We start from the raw sequence: 22,069 nt of genomic DNA on the forward strand, positions 1-22,069 counted from the left end.
CTCCTCCTCCGTCTGCCACTCCTTCTCCCATTGCCGCGGTTCCATTGGCCATGGCGTCGACTCCTGCCCCAGCACGCCCCAACAAAGGAAAGAGGGTGCTAGTGATAGATTCTGACAGTGAAGACTCGGGCGCCGCCTTGGTTTCCAATAAGAGGAGGGTTGTGGGCGTTCCTGCCTTGACTGTCGCGTCTCCCAGTGCCGGGAGTTCTCTCAGGGACGATCTTCCAAGTGCCACATCGCCTCCACCTCAAACAGCCCAAGAGGAATGAAAGGAGGGGACTGATTCGGTTCCCCCGCCCTCGCCGCTACCGCTTCGTGACGCGGCTGAGGCCTCGGGCTCTGCCCCTCCTGCGTCAATTCCAGCTTCGACTTCCTGCAGGCCACGGATTCCCCGTCCCATCCACCGGGAGTTGACGCAGGGTTTTACTGAAGGAATGTCGCCAACAGATCTGCGAAAGGGGGGAGGCATTCCTTATTATACGGGGGCGTTCCTGGCGGTGGCACTTAAGTGGTGCACCCTGGCCCGGAGCGCTATCAAGGGGAGGGAGGTTCTACGTAAACTGAGACAAGAAGTGGGAGCGCTGAAGGAGGAGAAACAAAACTGGGGGCTCAAGGAGGAAGCTTCCCAATCTTCGCTAAAACTGGCCCACGAGGGCAGGGAGGGGGCCGAGGCGTACGCGCGCGAACTTGAACAGGCGCATGTCGATCAGCTGGCCCAGCTCACTTTCTACCAAATCCAAAGCATTGGCCTCCAAGAGGCGGCTCTTGCCTCAGAAGTACAACGGAAAAAACTCAAAGAAGTGGACGCTGCTTGGAGGCAGAAGTTAGGTGAGAGAGAGGACGCCTTGGCTGTGAAGGTCGAAGCCTTGGGCCTTCTCCAAGCCGAAGCCAATAAGCTCCATGTGGAGAAGGATTTCTTGGAGAAACAGTTGACATCGAAGGACTCTAGGATTGCGGAACTAGAGGGGGAGGTCCAAGAACTGACTGGGGAGATGGCGGGCGCGTTTGAAGAGGGCTTCCAAGAGGCTCTGACTCAGGCGTCCTGCGAGAACCCTGACATCAACATTTCAAACTGCGATCCCACACACCATGTCATCGACGGGAAGGTCGTGCCTCTCGACTTGGATGACTGAATCGCCGACTCTCACTCACCACCTTTACCTTTCGCGCTTTATACTCTTTTTTGCCACTCTTTGATAAACTTGTAACTCCTTTGAACTATTTGCACTTTTGTCAGAACTATGGGTTTTGCATGACAATTTTTGTACCTTTGAGGTATCGAGTTCCGTCTGTATGATTTTACCTTCATTCTTCACCTTCACGTACTTCGATTGCTTTGCCTGTACTTTACCCGTTTCTTTCACTGCGTTGGGTGACCCTGTACACCCGGTGCCTTACTCCAATGTGTACCTCAGAACCTGTTTCGCCTTCGTATCTATGAGGCCTCCGCCCCGTGAAGGTGATGGCAGCTCCGCCACTGCTGCAACGCGAAAGCTGAGGCCTACTCTGGGTCTTAAACGCTTGGGACAAGGTCGCGCTTCGGTGCCCATGCCCGCGGAGAGGCCTATCTATCAGCGCCGTATCGTCCCTTGTGTGTCTTAAGCACCGAGGCGATTTGTCCCTTGATTCTTGGTGCTTGCCGCTCACGCCTAAGGAGAGGCCTGCTACAGCAGCGCCGTATCGTCCTCAGGGTGTCTAGAAACGCCAAACACTGGGAAGGCTCGAAGCCCCCCAGGGGGTCATTCCCTCCATGGTCTTTCCTTCCCATGGGTATTGGGGAACAACCCTGCCAGTGGTCTACTCAGCATTTAGCGATCTCGTCTGATGTGATTCCACTAGCACAATTAGAATGATTCTTGACATTCTTAGGAATCATCTTGAGTTGGTTAAGAGATAGGCACTTTATCATAGAAATGGATCAAGGTTCTATGAACAAGAACTCACCAAAACTAGTGCCAAAACAGAAACTCATATAGAAGTTCCAATTATAGTCAAATTGAACTGAACAAAAAGGCACAAAAGCTAAGCAAACTGAAATAGAAAGCTGGAAATTAAATTGTACCAAACAAAAAGCTGGAAAAAAGAAGAAGAAAGATGAAGAACAGCAAGGCACAACAAAAGAACCGAAGCAACACAATTAAAACTGAAACTGTCGAACCAAATTCAACTAGGAAACAAGCTAAGACAAGGAAATAACAAAAGAAGAAAGGAAGGAGAAGAGAGTGCTCATGAAGATGGATGTACGGTTGGATGATCACGCCACTAGAAGGATGGTTGCTCCTAGATGAGTGTGCTGCCGCCACTTGAGGACACCATGGATCCTTCAAGATGAGACTAGAGAAGAAGGCTCAAAAGCTCTCCAATGATCACTCAAAATTTGAGTATAGTTTCTTTTCTCGGACTTTTTTTTTCTTTTTATTTGGGTGACCTCGTTAAAAAACCCCCGAAAGGGAAAAAGAGTGTCCCCTTCAACAAGATTGTTACATGGCTGCTTACATAAGTAAACTAAAATCAAACTTCAAGCTAGCTGCATTCCAGCTGCACGGAATGGGACCCCCTTCCAAGGTCTCTAGGTTGTACGAACCATTGCCCTTAGCCTCGGTAACTTTGAAGGGTCCGGTCCACTTGGGAGACAACTTATTTTCCAGCTCGTATGGGTGAGCCTTCCTCATAACTAGGTCGCCAATCTGAAACTTCCGTGGCTTCACTTTAGAGCTATATTGTCGCTCTACTCTTCTCTTTACTGCTTCGGCCTTTATTCTGGCTTCCTCCCTGGCTTCGTTTAGTAGGTCCAAGTTCACCCGCCTTTCTTCGTTGGATTCCTCAGCCACGAAATTTTGGAAGCGTGGCGAGCTTTCGTGTATCTCGATCGGGATCATCACATCCGACCCATACACTAAGCTGAAAGGCGTCTCCATGGTGGAAGATTGGGGCGTGGTGTGGTATGCCCATACGATCCTTGGCACTTCCTCCGCCCACGCTCCTTTGGCCTTTTCTAACCTTCTCTTTAGCCCTCTCAGCAAAACTCTATTCGCTGACTCTACCTGCCCGTTAGTCTGGGAGTGTTCGACTGATGCGAACACTTGCTTGATGCCTAACTCTGCACACAGGTTTCTCAACTGTTGGCTGGCGAACTGGGTTCCATTGTCGGATATTAGCCGCCTAGGCACACCAAAACGGCACACAATGTTCTTCCAAACAAAGTGTTGCACCTTGTGCGCAGTAATCTGGGCCACGGGCTCCGCCTCTATCCACTTGGAGAAGTATTCAATGGCAACAATCAAATACTTCATCTGTCTTATCGCCAATGGAAATGGACCTAGGATGTCGATTCGCCACGTAGGGAAAGGCCACGGGCTGTATATGGATCGCAGCTCTTCTGGCGGCGCCTTGTGCCAGTCAGCGTGTTTTTGACATTGCTTGCAACTCATGGCGTGCCGCGCGCAATCCTCCATTACTGTTGGCCAATAGAAACCTGCACGTACCACCTTAGAGGCTAAGGATCTTCCCCCTACGTGACTCCCACAAATGCCTTCGTGGAGCTCCGCCATTATTCTGGTACACTTGTCGCCGCTGACGCACGTTAAGATAGGGTGGGTGAAACAGTGCCTGAACAATACCCAGTCCACTAGAGCGTATCTTGCGAGATTCCTCTTAACCTTCCTACCCTCTTCAGGCTCCGCTGGGAGAGCTCCATCTGCCAGATACCGTCTGTATGGCGTCATCCAGGTGTCTCCCTCGGCTAAGGCACATATTTGCGCATGCCTTCCTTCTTGGGGCGTGTCCGCGTATGTGCTGATATGGGGTGTCTTCAACGTATCTTGAGTCAGAGAACGATGACTCCTTGGCCTTCCTCTCGCAGTGCTAACATGGAAGACATCCACCCTGTTGTCTTCTATGAATTTCCTCGGAGCTTTAAGCGTCTCTTGGATTACTGTCCTCTGCCTGCCCCCCTTGCCTGAGCTGGCCAGCTTGGCCACCAGGTCACCTCTGACATTTTGTTCTCGTGGGACATGTATTAACTCAAGAGCGCTAAAGGCTCCCTTCAGCAGTTGGACGTATCAAATATGCCGCCATCTGTGGGTCTTTCGCTTGGAACTCACCCGATACTTGCCCAGTAATCAACTGGGAATCACTTTTCACCAAGAGGTTCTGCGCGCCCATCTCTTTAGCTAGGAGCATTCCTGCAATCAGGGCTTCGTATTCAGCCTGATTATTACTCGCCTTAAAGGCGAATCGCAGAGCCTGCTCAATCAGCACACCATTAGGTCCCTCCAAGACTATCCCCGCACCACTTCCTTGCTGGTTGGAGGAGCCGTCAATTGAGAACAACCATTGTGAGCCTGCCTCCACCTCTTGTTCACCTCCGGGCGAGAGTTCTGCCACAAAATCTGCGTACACCTGCCCTTTGATGGATCCTCTGGGCTCACACTGGATGTCAAACTCCGACAACTCTACCGCCCAGCGCACCATTCTTCCAGCTACATCAGGCTTCTGCAACACCTTCTGTATAGGGAGGTTCGTCATCACCACCACTGTAAAGCTGTGGAAGTAATGGCGGAGCCTCCTGGCCGAAAATACCACGGCCAAAGCTGCCTTCTCCAGCGCCTGGTATCTCGTCTCCGTGCCTTGTAAGGCGTTGCTCACAAAATAGATGGGCTTTTGAATCTGGTCCAGCTCCTGGACCAGCACAGAGCTGATAGCTCGCTCTGTCACCGCGAACTACAGCCGGAGGGGCACACCCGCTACCGGTTTGCAAAGGACCGGTGGCGTCGCCAAGTACTCTTTCAACTTTATGAAGGCCGCTTTGCATTCATCAGTCGATTATTCCTTTTAAGGCACTGGAAATACGGGTGCCCCTTCTCTCCTCCAGTAGAGACAAACCTTGATAGTGCCGCCATACGCCCCGTCAGCTGCTGCACTTCCTTTACTGACGTCGGGCTTCGCATGGCGATGATTGCTACACATTTGTTGGGGTTCGCCTCTATTCCCCTCTCCGTGAGCATGAAACCTAGGAACTTACCGGCCTCTATCCCGAATACACACTTCTCGGGGTTTAGCTTGAGGCGGTACTTGGATATAGTGACGAACAACTCCTCTAGGTCCGCCACGTGCTGTGCCCTATCCTTCGACGCTACTACCATATCATCCACGTAGGCGTACACATTCCTCCCTAACATGGGCGCTAGGACCTTTTCCATCAGCCGTTGGTAGGTGGCGCCTGCGTTTTTTAGCCCAAAAGGCATCACCTTGTAACAGTAACTGTTGGTCTCCGTCATGAAAGCAGTTTTACTCTCATCTCGCAGGTGCATTTTGATCTGGTTGTATCCCGAGAATGCATCCAAAAAGCTAAGTACATTGCAACCGGAGGCGCTGTCCACCAACGCGTCGATGCTGGGTAGTGGGTACGAGTCCTTCGGGCACACTTTATTTAAGTCTGTGAAGTCCACGCACATCCTCCACTTCCCATTCGCTTTCTTCACTAGGACGACGTTGGCTAGCCACTCAGGGTATTGAATCTCCCTGATGTGACCAGCACTCAGCAGCTTCTGCGTTTCTTCCCTTACCACCAGTTGCCTTTCTTCATTAAATTTTCTCCTTCTTTGGCGCACGGGGCGGACCGTGGCGTCCATGCTAAGGTGATGACATAGGAAATCAGGGTCGATGCCGGGCATATCCGAGGCAGACCATGCGAAAGCATCTAAGTGGCGTGAAATCACCTCTGCCACCTCCTCCTGCTCCTCTTGGCTCAGCAAACGCCCTAGCTTGAACGTTTTGCCGCCAATCTCCCTTTCCACCACGTTAGCCGCCTACTGATCCCTGTTATTATCCTGAACGGGCGCCGCCTCTTCCACGGGCGCCGCCTCTTCCACGGGCGCCGCGTCGTCAGGGCCCTCCTCCATGAGTGTATCTGCCTCGGGCGTCCCCCTCATGGGTGTGGCCTCGTCGCCTCAATCATCGTCGTGTCTGCACTTGGCAGACCCTCAAACACCATAAACACGCCCCTCTTTGTTTTCAGGCTGTTCTCATAACATTTTCGCGCTTCCTCCTGATCCGACTTGATGACTATTACCTTGCCGCTGAGGTCTGGCAACTTCATCTTCATATGGCGCGTGGAGGCTACTGCATTCAGCCTATTCAACGTCGGTCTGCCCAACAAGATGTTGTAGGCGGAGTTGGCGTTTACGACCAAGTACCGGATGCTTTTGGTATGCGAGGCCTCTCCATCTGTGAACGTTGTCCTCAGCTCCAAGTAGCTTCGGACTTCCACCTGGTTATCCGCAAACCCATATAGGCACCCTGTGTAGGGCCTCAGAAGGTCGAGAGACAACTGCAACTTGTTGAATGTCGACCAGAACATGACGTCTGCAGAACTTCCCTGGTCGACTAGAACCCTGTGCACTTTTCTTCCAGCTGTGACAACCGAAATGACCACGGGGTCATTGTCGTGCGGCACGACATCTCGCAGATTCACCCTCGTGAACCCGAGGTCCGACTCCCACGGATCACCTGAGATTCTCTCCTAAATCGAGTTGACCCCCCTCGCGTATTTCTTTCGCTGGAGGCGGTGGGTCCTCCGCCGGAAAAACCTCCAACAATGGTGTGGACCTCGCCGAGAACAGGCATCTCGTGCGCTTGTTCTTTCGTTGGCGCCGACAGAGCGGTGGTCGTGGCGGGTTCTACGACATAATCCTTCAGAAACCCGCTTCTCACCAGCTCATCTAGCTGGTAACCCAACGAATGGCAGTTGTCGATGTGATGACCGAGAGCCTCGTGGAACTCACACCAAGAGTCTTTCTGAGGCCCTAACACCTTATCAGTCTTCGTCGGTCGCCTCAACCTCTCGGCTATGTTAGGCACGGCGATCAGGTCCTTCAACCTCTCGGCTACGTCATAGGGGCGTCTCCCCTCCGGCTCCTTCCTCCCCGTCGTGGTCTCGTTGACCCTGACGAGCTGAATCCGCTTCTGAGCCCTCGGGCGGGAGGGCACAACGCTGGTTCGCTTCAAGCACACCTCTCCTTCGGAGGCGATATGTTCCACTGCCCGACGCCGTATTTCAGCAAAAGACCTTGGGCGATTGCGAATAATAGATTCGCAAAAAGGGCCGGGACACACGCCTTTCCTGAAGGCATACACAATCATAGGCTCCTCCGACGTACCAACTTTTACCACTTGGGCCCCGAAACGGTTGATGTACTCCTTCAAGGTCTCCCTTTGATACTGTTTTACATCAAACAAGTCGTAGGAAACTGGCGGCGGGGCCCTGTTCGCCAGGTATTGCTCTCTGAACAGCTGTGACAACTGCTGAAAGGAGGTGATATGGCCATTAGGAAGGCTGATAAACCAATCCATCGCCATCCCTGTCAAGGTGCTCATGAAGAGATTGCATCTTGCGGCGTCGGAGCCGTCTACTAACACTATCTGCGTGTGGAACACCATGAGATGCGCCTCAGGATCCTCCATCCCAGTGAAAATCGCCTTGGGCCCTGCGAAGGTGTTGGGGATCACTGCATCTAGGATCTCCTGCGAGAATGGAGGGGAAAACTCCCTTGGTGGGGTGAGATGCTCCATCTCATCTTGTTCGCATTGCCCCTGGTTGTTCCTCAGACCCCGGTGCAACTCCTCATTTACACGACGGAGCTCTTCGTTCCTCACATGCGAGGCTTCGAGATCCGCCTGCATGCGTTCTTGTTCCATCTTCGACTCCGTCATCAGAGACATCTTTGTGCGCAACCTCACCCGTCAGCTAGGGACTCCTTCCCACTGGTTACCTGTGGATTCCTGCAAAGAAGGACAAAGGGGCGTCCTAGCGGCCGTTTGCATTCCGACGCTCAAGTCAGCTAGCAAGAAACACCAAAACTCCACACCTCCGTATCGGAGCACCGTGACTGGCACGCTGAAGGTGGTCTAATGAAACTGTGTATCGTGTATCTTTCTCCCTCTGGCAAGCAACCACCCTCTCTCTAGTCCCTTGTCCGTAATCTCAAGACTCGAGCAAGCAACTAGAGTGTACTCTGGGAAAGTCTGCCAAAAGTTCGAACCCCGTTTCCAACATTCAAAGCGCTATTTAAGCTACTACAGCATTCAAAGCGCCTTAAAGCGCATTTAATTTCAACGCATTTAAGACGTTTAAACCGCTTGGGAGCATTTATAGTACCTTAAACGCTCGAAACGAAAACTTTATTAAATAACTTTAATTACCTTGTACCTGACAAAATGGCGTTTCTATTCTGACTTGGTTGCTGTACACGTGGAGGGCCTCACAGCGCCGTGACCCCATCTGAGGGTATTTCCTCGTGTGAGTCCTCCTACCTGGGAGTGCATCTACGCAAGGGCTAACCCTTTGGGTGCCAACTCATGCCCCCAAACATCTAGTCACTCACTTTGAGAGCGTATCTACCTTCCTCTCGTACCCTGCACCTGGCTACCCTGGGCGTGACCCTCCTCATGAGTCGTATCTATCCCAAGGGCGTCTCTAGGGCGGCAGGGGCACTTCACGAGTCAGATTGCTATACACTGGCGCTATTACTGTGGCCTTGAAGCCACCTTTCTCTTCTCTTTATTACTGCCCCGGATTATCGGGATTTGAGGCCTTCCCACGGCGTCGCTCCCTCCATGGTCTTTCCTACCCATGGGTATCGGGGAGCGACACTGTGATTACCTTGCTTTGGTGACATTTGGCCTTGGCGACGCCCTAGCTGGGCGACGCCTTGACTTGGCGATGCCTTCACCTAGGCGACGCCTTACCTTGGCGACGCTTCCTTTCGGCAACGCCCTGTCTCGGCGATGCTTGCACTTGGCGTCTCCTCACCTAGGCGGCGCCTTATGTTGACTTTGACCTCGACGTTGACTTTGACCTTGACTTTGTCAACGCCCGGATACGGGACGGTACAGAAACCAGGAGCTCAATATAACTATAGTTCAATTTTTTATGATGTAAGTATCTTTACCTATATTTCAATTTACTTTATTTTAAATTATTATTAATTATGCTTTAACTAATAACTTGTAGGTATTTTTCTGGAGTTTCTATTAATGATGGGAATCATGATATTCTTAAATCCCTATTAAAGAAAGCTGAAACCCAGTCATACATCACTAACACTGTTTAGAGGAAAAAATAATTTATCTTTGCCCTTATATTAATGAGTAAGTTTAATTATAAGTCGTCAATTATTACTATTTCATGTTTTAAATATTTACTATATATTTTCATGGATGATGTAGAGGTAACTCGCATGTGTTATTCATAGTTGATAACACTAATGTGTGGTTTTGTTCACTACATAAGATAGAAATATACATTAGTGTTCACTACATAGATAGGAATATACATTAGTGTTTGTAAAATATTTTTATCAATATATATAATTTTCTTCTTTGAATGAATGTGTTTGAATTTATTTATTTGGTTGGCCGTTTTTAAATGAATAAGTTAATTAAGATTGGAAAATCCATAAAACAGAATGAACTAAAAAAATGTCCATAGTAGACGACGGTTAGTTATGATCATAATCGTCGTCTATACCTCTCAGTAAAGGGTAAAAATGACGGTTATGACCATAACTGGCGTCTATACCTCGACCATGTGCTTCGTTTAGGGAAGGGTAAAAATGACGGTTATGACCATAACTGCCGTCTATACCTCGACCATGTGCTTTGTTTAGGGAAGGGTAAAAATGACAATTATGACCATAATCGCCGTATATACCTCGACTATGTGCTCTGTTTAGGGAAGGGTATAAACAACGGTTATGACGATGATCGCCGCTATGTGTGACTTATACATGGCAGTTCTAGAGCCTTTGTGATATGATTCCACTAGCAAAGTAGAGATCATTCTTTGACATTCTATGGAATCAACTTGAGTTGGAGATAGCATAGGCATTTTCAATAGAATTGGATCAATGTTCTATGTTTCAAGAACTCACCAAAACTGGCGCCTCAACTGTAACGCTTGAGTCTTTGAAATCTCGCACTTGAACTCATTGTTTCTACCTTTTCGTATCTTCTCCGTACTGTTCATCTTTCTTCCAAGAGTTCTCCCTGCGTTCTTCCTCGTCGACTCTTCCCTTCTGTACTACTGCTGAACCTTTCTTCTTTGATCTTTTAGTTCCTTCATTGACAGTTCATCTTCTTTGATCTTTCGGTTCTTTCATTGACAGTTCATCTTCTTTGATCTTTTGGTCTTTCATTGACAGTTCGTCTTCTTTGATCTCTTGGTTATTTCATTGTCAGTTCGTGCCAACATGTCTGCTAACCCTCCTTCTTCCAGAGTTAACCATAGGGATCTCTATGCGTGGGCTTCGGGCGAACTCCTTGACGAGTGCTCGAGCCTAGTGTCCACCAAAGCTTTGAGGGACCACATAGGGGAGCCAATTACTTTTAACCATCGTGCCTTCGGGAAAAGGCATGATGACGACGTTGCAGTGCTCCCTTGCGCTCTGGGGAGCCCGTATGCGGGGACGAGCGGGCCAACAACGAGGTCCCCTTCTTCTACTTTTATCAGGTGGTCTTCAAGTGTATTGGGATGCGCCTGCCGTTCTCCCGATTTGAGAGGGAGTTGTTGACGGAGATTAATATCGCTCCGGCCCAATTGCACCCCAACGGTTGGGCCTTCGTCAAGGCCTTCGGTGTCTTGTGCGGGTTCTTTGGATGCACGCCCTCTGTAGATATTTTCCTGCACTTCTTTGAGGTGAAGAAGCAGGGGAAGAGCCTCTGGGTGAGCCTTAGCAATATCCCTGGAAGGGTCCTCCTATCCCTTTTCCAACAATCCCTTAAGGGGTGGAAGGGTAGATTCTTTAAGATTTGCTGTTCTGATTACGACCCCTCTGCTCTCTACGGCTTTCCCCTATACTGGGTGAAAGAGGTTAAGACCATGAAGTCTAAATCGCTGGACGAACTGCTCTCGAACGATCGAGAGGCTTGTCAGATCTTGACCAGCGTGGGGGGCTTTGAAACCGCCACTCTGATAAATCTAGAGTTCAATGCCGACGCTCTAGCAAAATATATAAGTAGGAATGTCCTTCCTTATAACTTTTTGGCCTTTGTTTTTGTTGGATTCTTTCTTGATGCATCATTGGTCTGCTACTTTGTACTTTAACTTTAGCCTGTGCCTAACCTCTGCTATATTTGTCTTCTCGGTGTAGATTCTAAGATGGATAGGCAACGACGGTTGCGACTGGACCAGGTGCTGAAGTCCAAGGATGAGGTTTCGGTGTAGATAGTGCTGCAGGGTGTAAGTTGCTGAGCTTCCTGGATGCCTTCTCGGGATATAATCAGATCAAGATGCATCCCATGGATGAAGAGAAAACAGCCTTCATGATGGAGAGATCGTGCTATTGCTATAAGGTGATGCCGTTTGGGCTGAAGAACGCGGGGGCCACGTACCAGAGGCTGATGGATCGAGTACTTGCACCGATGCTGGGAAGGAACGTGCAAGCGTACGTCGATGACATGGTCGTGACCTCGCCGGAAAAGAGCAAGCACGTTGCAGACTTGGAAGAATTGTTCACGACGATCGCCAAGTTCAGATTAAAGCTTAATCCAGAGAAATGCATTTTCGGCGTGGAGGCTGGGAAGTTTTTGGGTTTCCTCTTGACTGAAAGAGGCATAGAGGCCAACCCTGATAAGTGTGCCGCCATCTTGGCGATGAGGAGCCTAGCTACGGTGAAAGAAGTCCAGCAGCTAACAGGACGGATGGCAGCCCTGTCTCGCTTCGTGTCAGCTAGCGGAGAAAAGGGCCATCCCTATTTTCAGTGCCTGAGGCGCAATAATAAGTTTGTTTGGATGACGAAGTGCGAGGAAGCCTTCGTCAAGCTGAAGGAGTATCTGGCGAGCTCGCCGGTTCTGTGCAAACCGCTGGTGGGAACCCCTCTCAGGTTGTATTTTGCTGTAACTGAGAGGGCAGTGAGTGCGGTGCTCGCCCAGGATCAAGATCAGGCTCAGAAGCCTATTTATTTTGTGAGTAAGGTGTTGCAGGGCCCTGAGACGAGATATCAGGCCCTAGAAAAGGTTGCGCTGGCTGTGGTATTTTCGGGAGGAGGTTGCGCCACTATTTCCATAGCTTCACCATACTAGTGATGACTGACCTACCCATCCAGAAGGTCTTGAAGAAGCCTGACGTTGCGGGAAGGATGGTGAAGTGGGCAGTAGAATTGTCAGAGTTTGATATTAAATATGAGCTCCGAGGCCCGATCAAGGGGCAAATCTTTGCAGATTTCGTGGTCGAGCTCTCATCTGAGGCAACGCGAGTTGAAGGGGACGATTTCCGTTGGGTACTCTCGGTGGATGGATCGTCGAACCAGCAGGGTAGCGGTGCTGGAGTCATTTTGGAAGGACCCAACGGCGTGCTGATCGAACAATCTTTGAGATTTGCCTTCAAAGCCAGTAACAATCAAGCAGAATATGAAGCGCTGATCGCCGGGATTTTGCTGGCCAAAGAGATGGGAGCCAGGGTGCTAATGGCTAAGAGTGACTCGCTGCTAGTCACGGGGCAAGTAACAGGCGAGTTCTAGGCTAAAGATCCACAAATGGCGGCTTACTTGGAGTATGTGCAGGAGTTGAAGAGTTCCTTTGCCTCCTTTGAAGTAGTGCATGTACCCAGAGAGCAGAATGCCCGAGCTGACTTGCTAGCTAAGCTCGCCAGCTCAGGCAAGGGGGGTAGACAGAGGACGGTGATTCAAGAAACTCTGAAGACGCCAAGAGCATTTGTGGCAGATCACCTCGTTCTTCAGATAAGCAAGTCGACGGAGAAAGCAGCGAGAAGTCATAAGTCCCTGACGGAAGAAACTCTGAGATCGCCGAGAATTAGAGCATGTCGAGGAGAGAAGGTGAACATGACGCAGGCGTGTGCTATCCATGAGCCAGACACCTGGATAACACAGTACAAGCGATGCCTGGCAGATGGCCTTCTCCCACTGGATCCGACAGAGGCTAGGAAGGTAAAGAAAAATTCTAGCAAGTACACGTTGATTGATGGCGATCTGTACAGGTTTGGGTTCACTCACCCACTCCTGGAATGTGTACATGGCGAGAAGTGCACGAGAATCATGGCAGACCTCCACGAAGGTATATGCGGAAGCCACGTCGGGGGTCGAGCTCTGGCCGCGAGGACTCTCCGTGCAGGTTACTACTGGCCATCGATGAGAGAAGACTGCAAGAAGTATGCCCGATGTTGCAAACAATGCCAACAGCACGCCGATTGGCACAAGGCGCCTCCCGAGGAGTTGAAGTCGATCTACAGCCCTTGGCCGTTTCATACATGGGGAATCGACATCCTGAGACCTTTCCCGCTGGCGATCAGGCAGATGAAGTACTTGGTGGTGGCGATTGAATATTTCACCAAGTGGATCGAAGCAGAACCAGTGGCCCAGATCACCGCACACAAGATCGAAGGTTTCGTGTGGAAGAACATCGTGTGCCGGTTTGGAGTGCCTAAGCGCCTGGTGTCGGACAATGGGACTCAGTTTGCAAGCCACCTGTTGAAGAAGCTTTGCGAAGGGGTGGGAATTCAACAAGTGTTTGCATCTGTCGAGGACCCTCAGACAAATGGCCAGGTGGAGTCAGCTAATCGGGTGTTGTTGAGAGGTTTGAAGAGAAGGCTAGAAAAAGCCAAGGGAAGCTGGGCTGAGGAGGTGCCCCGTATAGTCTGGGCATACCACACCACCGAGCAGTCAGGAACCCATGAGACCCCGTTCAGCTTGGTCTATGGGTGTGATGCGATGATTCCAGTAGAGATCCAGGAGAGCTCGCCGAGATTCCAGAACTTTGTAGAGGAAGACTCGAATGAAGAGAGAAGGCTGAACCTGGATCTACTGGATGAGGTCAGGGAAGAGGCGAGATTGAAGGCTGAAGCGGTGAAGAGAAGGATTGAACGAAGATATAACTCGAAGGTGATGCCAAGACAATTTAGAAAAGGCGACCTGGTGATGAGAAAAGCAGTCAGGAACCACACCACCGAGCAGTCAGGAACCCATGAGACCCCGTTCAGCTTGGTCTATGGGTGTGATGCGATGATTCCAGTAGAGATCCAGGAGATCTCGCCGAGATTCCAGAACTTTGTAGAGGAAGACTCGAATGAAGAGAGAAGGCTGAACCTGGATCTACTGGATGAGGTCAGGGAAGAGGCAAGATTAAAGACTGAAGCGGTGAAGAGAAGGATTGAACGAAGATATAACTCGAAGGTGATGCCAAGACAATTTAGAGAAGGCGACCTGGTGATGAGAAAAGCCCACCAGTACGAGATGGAGAATAAACTGTCACCCAAGTGGACTGGACCGTTTAGAATAACCGAGGCGCTCGGGAACGGCGCCTACCGCTTAGAGACATTGGAAGGAGGGGCTATTCCTCGCACCTGGAACGCCACGCACCTGAATTTGTATTACAGTTAAAACTTTGTAAGTAAAGATAAACACAAAGTTACATTACAATGTCTCTGTTAAAACAGTTTGAAGGGGGCACTCTTTTTTCCATAAGGAGGGTTTTTAATGAGGCCACCCAATAAACTTTGTACAAGTTGTTTTAGATTGCGTGCTTGTTGTTTTCAGAAAAGTTTTGAAGAAAGACCTTGTCACTTATATGTGACTCAAGGCAAGTTAAAGATATATTGCATGCTTTCTAAAAAGTTTTAAGTCCTCATCATTTTTCGGCGATCGGAGGCATCAGTTAAAATTTTAAGTCCTCATCGTCTTTCGGCGATCGGAGGCACCAGTTAAAAGACCTCAACGCCCTCACGCGTTCTGAGGCAAGTTAAAGACCTCTTCGTCGTTGAGCGAGTGCAGGCGAGGAAGAGTGAAAAGTCCTCAGTGTTTCTGGGGGCGAGAAGATGTAACCCTTGGGGCAATGTAGAGGCACCAGTGAAAAGTCCTCAGTGTTTCTGAGGGCGAGAAGATGTAACCCCTGGAGCAATGTAGAGGGACCAGCGAAAAGTCCTCAGTGTTTCTGGGGGCGAGAAGATGTAACCCCTGGGGCAATGTAGAGGCAAGTAAAAGACCTTCTCGCCTATGAGCGAGTTCAGGCAAGTGAAAGACCTTCTCGCCTACGAGCGAGTTCAGGCAAGATAAAATCCTTCTCGTCTCGAACAAGTTCAGGTATGGTGTTAAGGGTGGACGAAGTTTGGAAGGTGGTTAAGGTAGGTTCGAAGAGAGCGCCTAGCCACCCCGGCCTTCGGTCCTGAAGTTCAAGAAGGTAGAGGAGGATCCGAAAGGCGCCTCTACCCCCAGATCAAAGAACAATGGCCAAGGCGTGAAGCCAGAAAGAAGCTGATCGCCAAGAGTTTTTGGCGACCAGGAAAAGTTCAAACAGTGGCGAGAAAGTTAAAAGACCCGTTTTGATGAAGCAGATCGGGTGAAGTAGTGTTTAAGCCAGTAGCTGAGTTAAAGTTTGTTGCTTGAGGAATATTTTTACGATAAGGTTAATTGCCTTAAGATTACGAGTTGTTAAAGTGATTGTTGCTTAAAGTTGAAGTGGTTCGAAGCAGTTAAGTCAAAGATCGTGCCTACAGTTTCTCTAAGTCATTTCTTTGAAGTAAAACACGCAAGGAAGGTTAAAGCAGTTGAAGAAGTCGTAAGAGAAAATACATAGACTTTTGTCATTAAAAGTAAATATCAATTCAGAACATATGTACGAGAAGACATAAAGTTTATTACAAGTTATACACAAGAGAAAGTATAAAAGCAGTGGGTGGAGTAAATTGATTAGTCTTCGGCAGGCACCACTTTTCCATCCACCACCTCATTATTTAGAGACACCATGCTGAGATCCAGATCAGGGAACAAGCAGGCGAACTGTTCCCGTGCAGCCTCGAATCCAGCAGCCAGAATTTGGGCGGAACTCAGATTGAGATCTTCAATTTGCTTCTTAAGCTCTTCAATCTGTTTCTCGAGTTGTTCAGCTTGTTCTTTCAGTCCCTTATTCTGCTGCTCCAGCTCCTCAACTTGCTTCTTGAGTTGTTCGTTGATTTCTTGAGCCTGGAGAAGGTCTTCAGCAACCTTCTTGGATTCTGCTTGCACCTTCCCAGTTCAGCTGCAAGCTCCCCTTTTTTCTTATTGGCTTCGTCAAGCTCAGCCATGGCGTCATCCCTCGCCTTCTCCACCTTGCCAAGGATGATTTCCCGGTCGGCTGACCTTTGCTCCAGCTTCTTCACCTTGACGGCGTCGGTTTTTATGAGAGCCTCCAGGTCAGCCACCCTGACGCGATAAGGCACAATCTTGCTCTCTAGTTCGATTTTTTCTTGAGCCAGTTGCTGCACCTTATGGCGGAGTTCAGTAGCCTCCTTGCGCGCCATTCTGAGCTCGGTGCTCATTGCGTCCTCTACTCGGGAGTGTTCAATCTCCGCGAGTGTCAGGTTAAAGGACAACTTCTCCACCTCGACCCTCATGGTGCTGTTTTCAGTTTTAAGGTTGAAGAGGTCGTCCTGGAGTTTCCTGGTGGAGCTCTCCACGGCCCTGGTTATGATGGCGGGGATGTCTTCTGCTATCGTCTTCAGCTTAGCAGATAAAGGCTCCCACATCCTCGTAACCTCAAGAGGGAGGTTTGCTGCTTGTAGAGGTGCTGGGTGGGCCTGTTGTTGATTTTCGTCGCCACCTTCTTTGGTTGGTTCTTCAGTAGGCGCTTCTGCTCGTGGTGGCGACGTCGGGGACTCGGTGATCAGAATCGGAGAGGTGTGGGCAACCTCATCCCCGATTGGAGCAACATCTGCGGCTGAGGTATTGGAAGGAGGACCCCCTCCAGCTGATACATATGGCGTGGAGGCGCTCAGGGGGTCCTCCATGAAATTTGGCTCTTGGGCCTCAACCGCAGGTGGCGCAGTTGCCAGTGGAATGGCTTGGACAGGTGAGGCAGGAGCTGGTGGAGATGGCAAAGTTGGAGGTGGCGTGGATGGAGGTGTTGAGGTTGGAAGAGGGGGTGGGGCAGGTGGTGAAGAAGGTGCCACCCTCTTCCTCTTTGTAACAAGGCCATCTTCGGTGACCTCGTCATCTTCTTCCTCCTCCTCGTGGACTACCTGGGGAGCTTTCCTCTTGGGCCTTTTGAGGACAAGTTTTTTACGTTGGGCGGCGGGCTGGACATCGAAGGGAGCTGGGCCCTTAGGTGGCGATCGACCCTGTGCTGCGGCGATCTCCACCACCGAATTTGGTACTGTTTGAGAGCCCGTCGCCAACCCGTGGGTTCGGGCGAGCGCCCTCAGTTCCGCGAGTTTGCCTTGGCCCAACATATTATCTGCATAGAGCGAAAATGCAGGAGCTAGTTCAGAGAGAAAAGTCAATGCACAAGGCAGTGTGCGACAGCAAAGCAGATAAAGAGTGCAGAAAAATAAAACCAAAGTCTTGCGCGTAACGCACAAGACGCCCAGAAACAGTTAACGGAAGCAGTATCAAAACAAAGGCGTAAATGTTCTAACCTATTCGAATTTCGAGTTGGTCCTCGAAGAATTCGAAGCAGATCAGGGTGGTGGTGAGGAAGGTGATGTTGGCACTCGCCACACTCTTCCAAAAGAGGCAGAGATCTCTGTCCAACGCACCCATGCTATCAGGACTTCTGGGTCTCCTGAAGCAGCTCTTGGACTCCTTGTTCCCCTTGTTCACCCAGTACAAGGGGAAACCGTCGGGTAGGGAAGCGTCCTTGTCGTTGGGGCGCACTTGGACGAACTTTCCCTTCCAGTCCTTATAGGATTGCTGGAAGATGGAGAAGATCGACCTCTCAGCAATCCCATTTAAGCTAACCCACAGGCGGTCTCCTGGGTGCTTGGCTTCAAAGAGAAACAAAAATACATCTACGAATGCGGGCAACCCCAGATGGTCGCACATCACTTGGAATGCTCTCACAAACGCCCAGCCGTTGGGATGAAGCTGGGCGGCGGCGATGTTGAGCTCGGTGAGGAGTTTCCCTCTCGAAACGGGTAAAGGGAAACTTCAGTTTCACCTTCTTGAATAGCGTTGTGTAGACGAAGCAGAAGGGCCCGTCATTGCTCGCCTTATCGTCGGCACAAACGGGCAGATCGGGGGGGCAAGGTAGCACTATCATCTTCTCATCGTGCTCCTTATGAAATGTTTGGTGAGGCTCATCCCCCTTAGTCAATCGCAAAACTGCCCCAGCAGTGTTCACGGAAGACGTTTCCCTCAACAGGGTCGAGTTGGCCTAGGGGTAGAGTTTTTTGAAGTCTGGTGGGGGGACGGGGGCTCCTCTAGTGATAGGTGGAGTCGCCTGGGCCAGGTTGGGGTGGGAAGGTGCAGGCCTCTCAGCCTGGGAAGATGAAGCACCGCGTGCTCGCGGTGGGTTGAGTGCTTGAGAAGAGGGGTTTCGCGATGAAGGAGGAGGATTCGGGGTGATCTTTGAGCGAGTCATTCTCGAAGCTACAAAGGAAGAAGAAAAGGAAAAATGATCAGGGTTCGCAGAGGCTGACTCGATCAGGGGAGAAGGGTGAAAAACGAACGAACGAAGGTTCGTTGCAACGATTTACGAAGCCCTAAGTTACGAAAAGGGAGAAATGGAAAAACAACCCACAACGTATGCACCAGACAGTTATAGGATGATGCGAATCGGTTAAAATGCAAGAAAAACCAGCAGAAGAAGGAGAGGAGGTACCTTTTGATGATCAGGAAGACGATGAAGGATGCTGGTGATTCAGAATGTTGAAGGACGCTGAGAGTTTTTTGCAGGAGAAGGTGAGAGCGTTTGAGAATACGAAGAAAAGTGATGGAACAGTGGAGTGAAAATGGGTTTAAGAGTTTTATCGAAATGGGTTTGGGAAGCGCAAACGGTAACTGAAGGTAACCGTTGATGAAGCCACGTGTCGAACGATGGGTGAGGGGTTTGGTGGAGCGTCAGAGAAGCAGAAAGTACAACCGCTTGGAATTCTGCGTCAGTGCCACGTAGACCGGTGTTGACGTGACTCTTTCAGTCTTTTCGTTGGACAAGTCTTCGCTTAAGACTGGAGGGCTTGTGTACCGCCCTGGTAGTCGGAAGTGATGACGTGGCACCAAGCCACAGAGTAGGCGTGTGGACAAGGCGCCAGAGTTGCAGAAGGGAACGAAGTCGGGGGGTTCGTGTAATCGCCAGTTATTAAGTTGGCGTGCTCCGATCTCCAGCATGCCAGGCGATCACCCAGTTGAAGATGAAGTCGCCAGATGATGAACTCAGGCGACCAAGTGATTGGAGATCGCCAGAACAAGCACATCGCCGAAGATGAAGGCGGTGCAGATTATGAAGGCGGCCGGCGAGACCACAGGGAAGGTGTACGAGAGCACCCTAACTCGCCCGTTCCAGTAGAGATCGCACTCCCAAGTTAGCTATGCACTGGGCAGTACCATGCATAAGTAACTTAGCCAAAAAGAGAGTCAGAAGCAGCGCCCAAGTCAAGGAGGTTCCAGATGGTGGCACGTGTACGACTGGATGCGAGCCACGTGTCCAGGTCTGTAACTGCCAGGAGAGAGAAAGTGACGAGGTATATAAGAGTTCTCAACGAACTTTCTGAGGTACGCGCGTTCAGATTACACTCTTTACGCTTGCGAGTTATAGAGCTTACTGTGAGAGAGAATTTGCACGGTTCCTGTTCTTAGTTTTCTCTTAGTATTTGGTGATTCGGTTACTGACTTGGGCGTTGGAGTGCGATCGGCCGCAGCGGCGCCGCTCTGTTCCTTTGTAGGTTCTTGAGGGGGATCTCGAAGAAGAACGGAGGTTTGAAGCGGTGCACACGTCGATCCTTTGACGAGGCAGTTTCCAGCGTTCTGGTCAACAGGCAGGATCAGAAGTCATAAGAGGAAAAACACAGACTTTTGTCATTAAAGGTAAATATCAGTTCAGAACATATGTACGGGAAGACATAAAGTTTATTACAAGTTATGCACAAAAGGAAAGTATAAAGGCAGTGGATGGAGTAAATTGATCAGTCTTCGGCGCGAACCACTTTTCCATCCACCACCTCATTATTAAGAGACACCATGCTGAGATCCACATCGGGGAACAAGCAGGCGAACTGTTCCCGTGCAGCCTCGAATCCAGCAGCCAGAATTTGGGCAGAACTCAGATTAAGTTCTTCAATTTGCTTCTTAAGCTCTTCAATCTGTTTCTCGAGTTCTTCAGTTTGTTCTTTCAGCCCCTTATTCTGCTGCTCTAGCTCTTCAACTTGCTTCTTGAGTTGTTCGTTGGTTTCTTGAGCCTGGAGAAGGTCTTCAGCAACCTTCTTGGATTCTGCTTGCACCTTGCCCAGTTCAGCAGCAAGCTCCCCTTTTTCCTTGTTGGCTTCGTCGAGCTCAGCGATGGCGTCATCCCTCGCCTTCTCCACCTTGCCAAGGAAGATCTCCCGGTCGGCTGACCTTTGCTCCAGTTTCTTCACCTTGGCGGCGTCAGTTTTTATGAGAGCCTCCAAGTCAGCCACCCTGACGCGATAAGGCACAATCTTGCTCTCTAGTTCGATCTTTTCTTGAGCCAGTTGCTGCACCTTATGGCGGAGTTAAGTGGCCTCCTTGCGCGCCATCCTGAGCTCGGTGCTCATTGCGTCCTCTACTCGGGAGTGTTCAATCTCCGCGAGTGTCAGATTGAAGGACAACTTCTCCACCTCAACCCTCATGGTGCTATTCTCAGTTCTAAGGTTGAAGAGGTCATCCTGGAGCTTCCTGGTGGAGCTCTCCACAGCTCTAGTTATGATGGCGGGGATGTCTTCTGCTATCGTCTTCAGCTTGGCAGATAAAGGCTCCCACATCCTCGTGACCTCAAGAGGGAGGTTTGCTGCTTGTAGAGGCGCTGGGTGGGCCTGTTGTTGGTTTTCGTCGCCACCTTCTTTAGTTGGTTCTTCAGTAGGCGCTTCTGCTCGTGGTGGCGACGTCGGGGATTCGGTGATCAGAATCGGAGAGGTATGGGCAACCTCATCCCCGATTGGAGCAACATTTGCGGCTGAGGCATTGGAAGGAGGACCCCCTCCAGCTGATACATATGGCGTGGAGGCGCTCGGGGGGTCCTCCATGAAATTTGGCTCGGGGGCCTCAACCGCAGGTGGCGCAGTTGCCAGTGGAATGGCTTGGACGGGTGAGGCAGGAGCTGGTGGAGATGGCATAGTTGGAGGTGGAGCAGGCGTGGATGGAGGAGTTGAGGTTGGAAGAGGGGGTGGGGCAGGTGGTGAAGAAGGTGCCACCCTCTTCCTCTTCGTAACAAGGCCATCTTCGGTGACCTCGTCGTCTTCTTCCTCCTCCTCGTGGACTACTTGGGGAGCTTTCCTCTTGGGCCTTTTGAGGACAACTTTTTTGTGTGGGGCGGCGGGTTGGACATCGGAGGGAGCTGGGCCCTTAGGTGGCGATCGGCCCTGTGCGGCGGCGATCTCCACCACCGAATTTGGTACTGTTTGAGAGCTCGTTGCCAACCCGTGGGTTCGGGCGAGCGCCCTCAATTCAGTGAGTTTGCCTTGGCCCAACATATTATCTGCATAGAGCAAAAATGCATGGGTTAGTTCGGAGAGAAAATCAATGCATAAGGCAGTATGCAACAGCAAAGCAGATAAAGAGTGCAGAAACATAAACCCAAAGTCTTGCGCGTAACGCACAAGACGCCCAGAAACAGTTAACAGAAACAGTATCAGAACAAAGGCTTAAATGTTCTAACCTATTCGAATTTCGAGTTGGTCCTCGAAGAATTCGAAGCAGATCAGGGTGGTGGTGAGGAAGGTGATGTTGGCATCCGCCACACTCTTCCAAAAGAGGCAGAGATCTCTGTCCAACGCACCCATGCTATCAGGACTTCTGGGTCTCCTGAAGCAGCTCTTGGACTCCTTGTTCCCCTTGTTCACCCAGTACAAGGGGAAACCGTCGAGTAGGGAAGCGTCCTTGTCGTTGGCGCGCACTTGGACGAACTTTCCCTTCCAGTCTTTAGAGGATTGCTGGAAGATGGAGAGGATCGACCTCCCAGCAATCCCATTCAAGCTAACTCACAGGCGGTCTCCTGGGTGCTTGGCTTCAAAGAGAAACAGAAATACATCTACAGATGCTGGCAACCCCAGATGGTCGCACATCACTTGGAACGCTCGCACAAACGCCCAGCTATTGGGATGGAGCTGGGCGGCGGCGATGTTGAGCTCGGT

At 50.4% G+C, this 22,069-nt stretch overlaps 1 protein-coding gene across 1 annotated transcript; it reads right to left on the reverse strand.

Annotated features, from left to right (window-relative positions):
• Positions 1-6,471: 6,471 nt before the first annotated feature.
• On the reverse strand, positions 6,472-7,722 carry LOC137817175 (uncharacterized). The gene has a single exon (XM_068620425.1). It carries the CDS (start codon positions 7,720-7,722, stop codon positions 6,472-6,474), a length of 1,251 nt encoding a protein of 416 aa, XP_068476526.1.
• Between the last annotated feature and the right edge of the window lie 14,347 nt (positions 7,723-22,069).

The sequence above is a fragment of the Phaseolus vulgaris genome, unplaced genomic scaffold (assembly GCF_000499845.2).
Source record: "Phaseolus vulgaris cultivar G19833 unplaced genomic scaffold, P. vulgaris v2.0 scaffold_18, whole genome shotgun sequence".
NCBI classification, from domain to species: domain Eukaryota; kingdom Viridiplantae; phylum Streptophyta; class Magnoliopsida; order Fabales; family Fabaceae; genus Phaseolus; species Phaseolus vulgaris.

Excerpts from the sequence above, each read along its gene's own strand:
- LOC137817175 (XM_068620425.1), bottom strand. The coding sequence starts at position 7,722 with ATGTCTCTGATGACGGAGTCGAAGATGGAACAAGAACGCATGCAGGCG.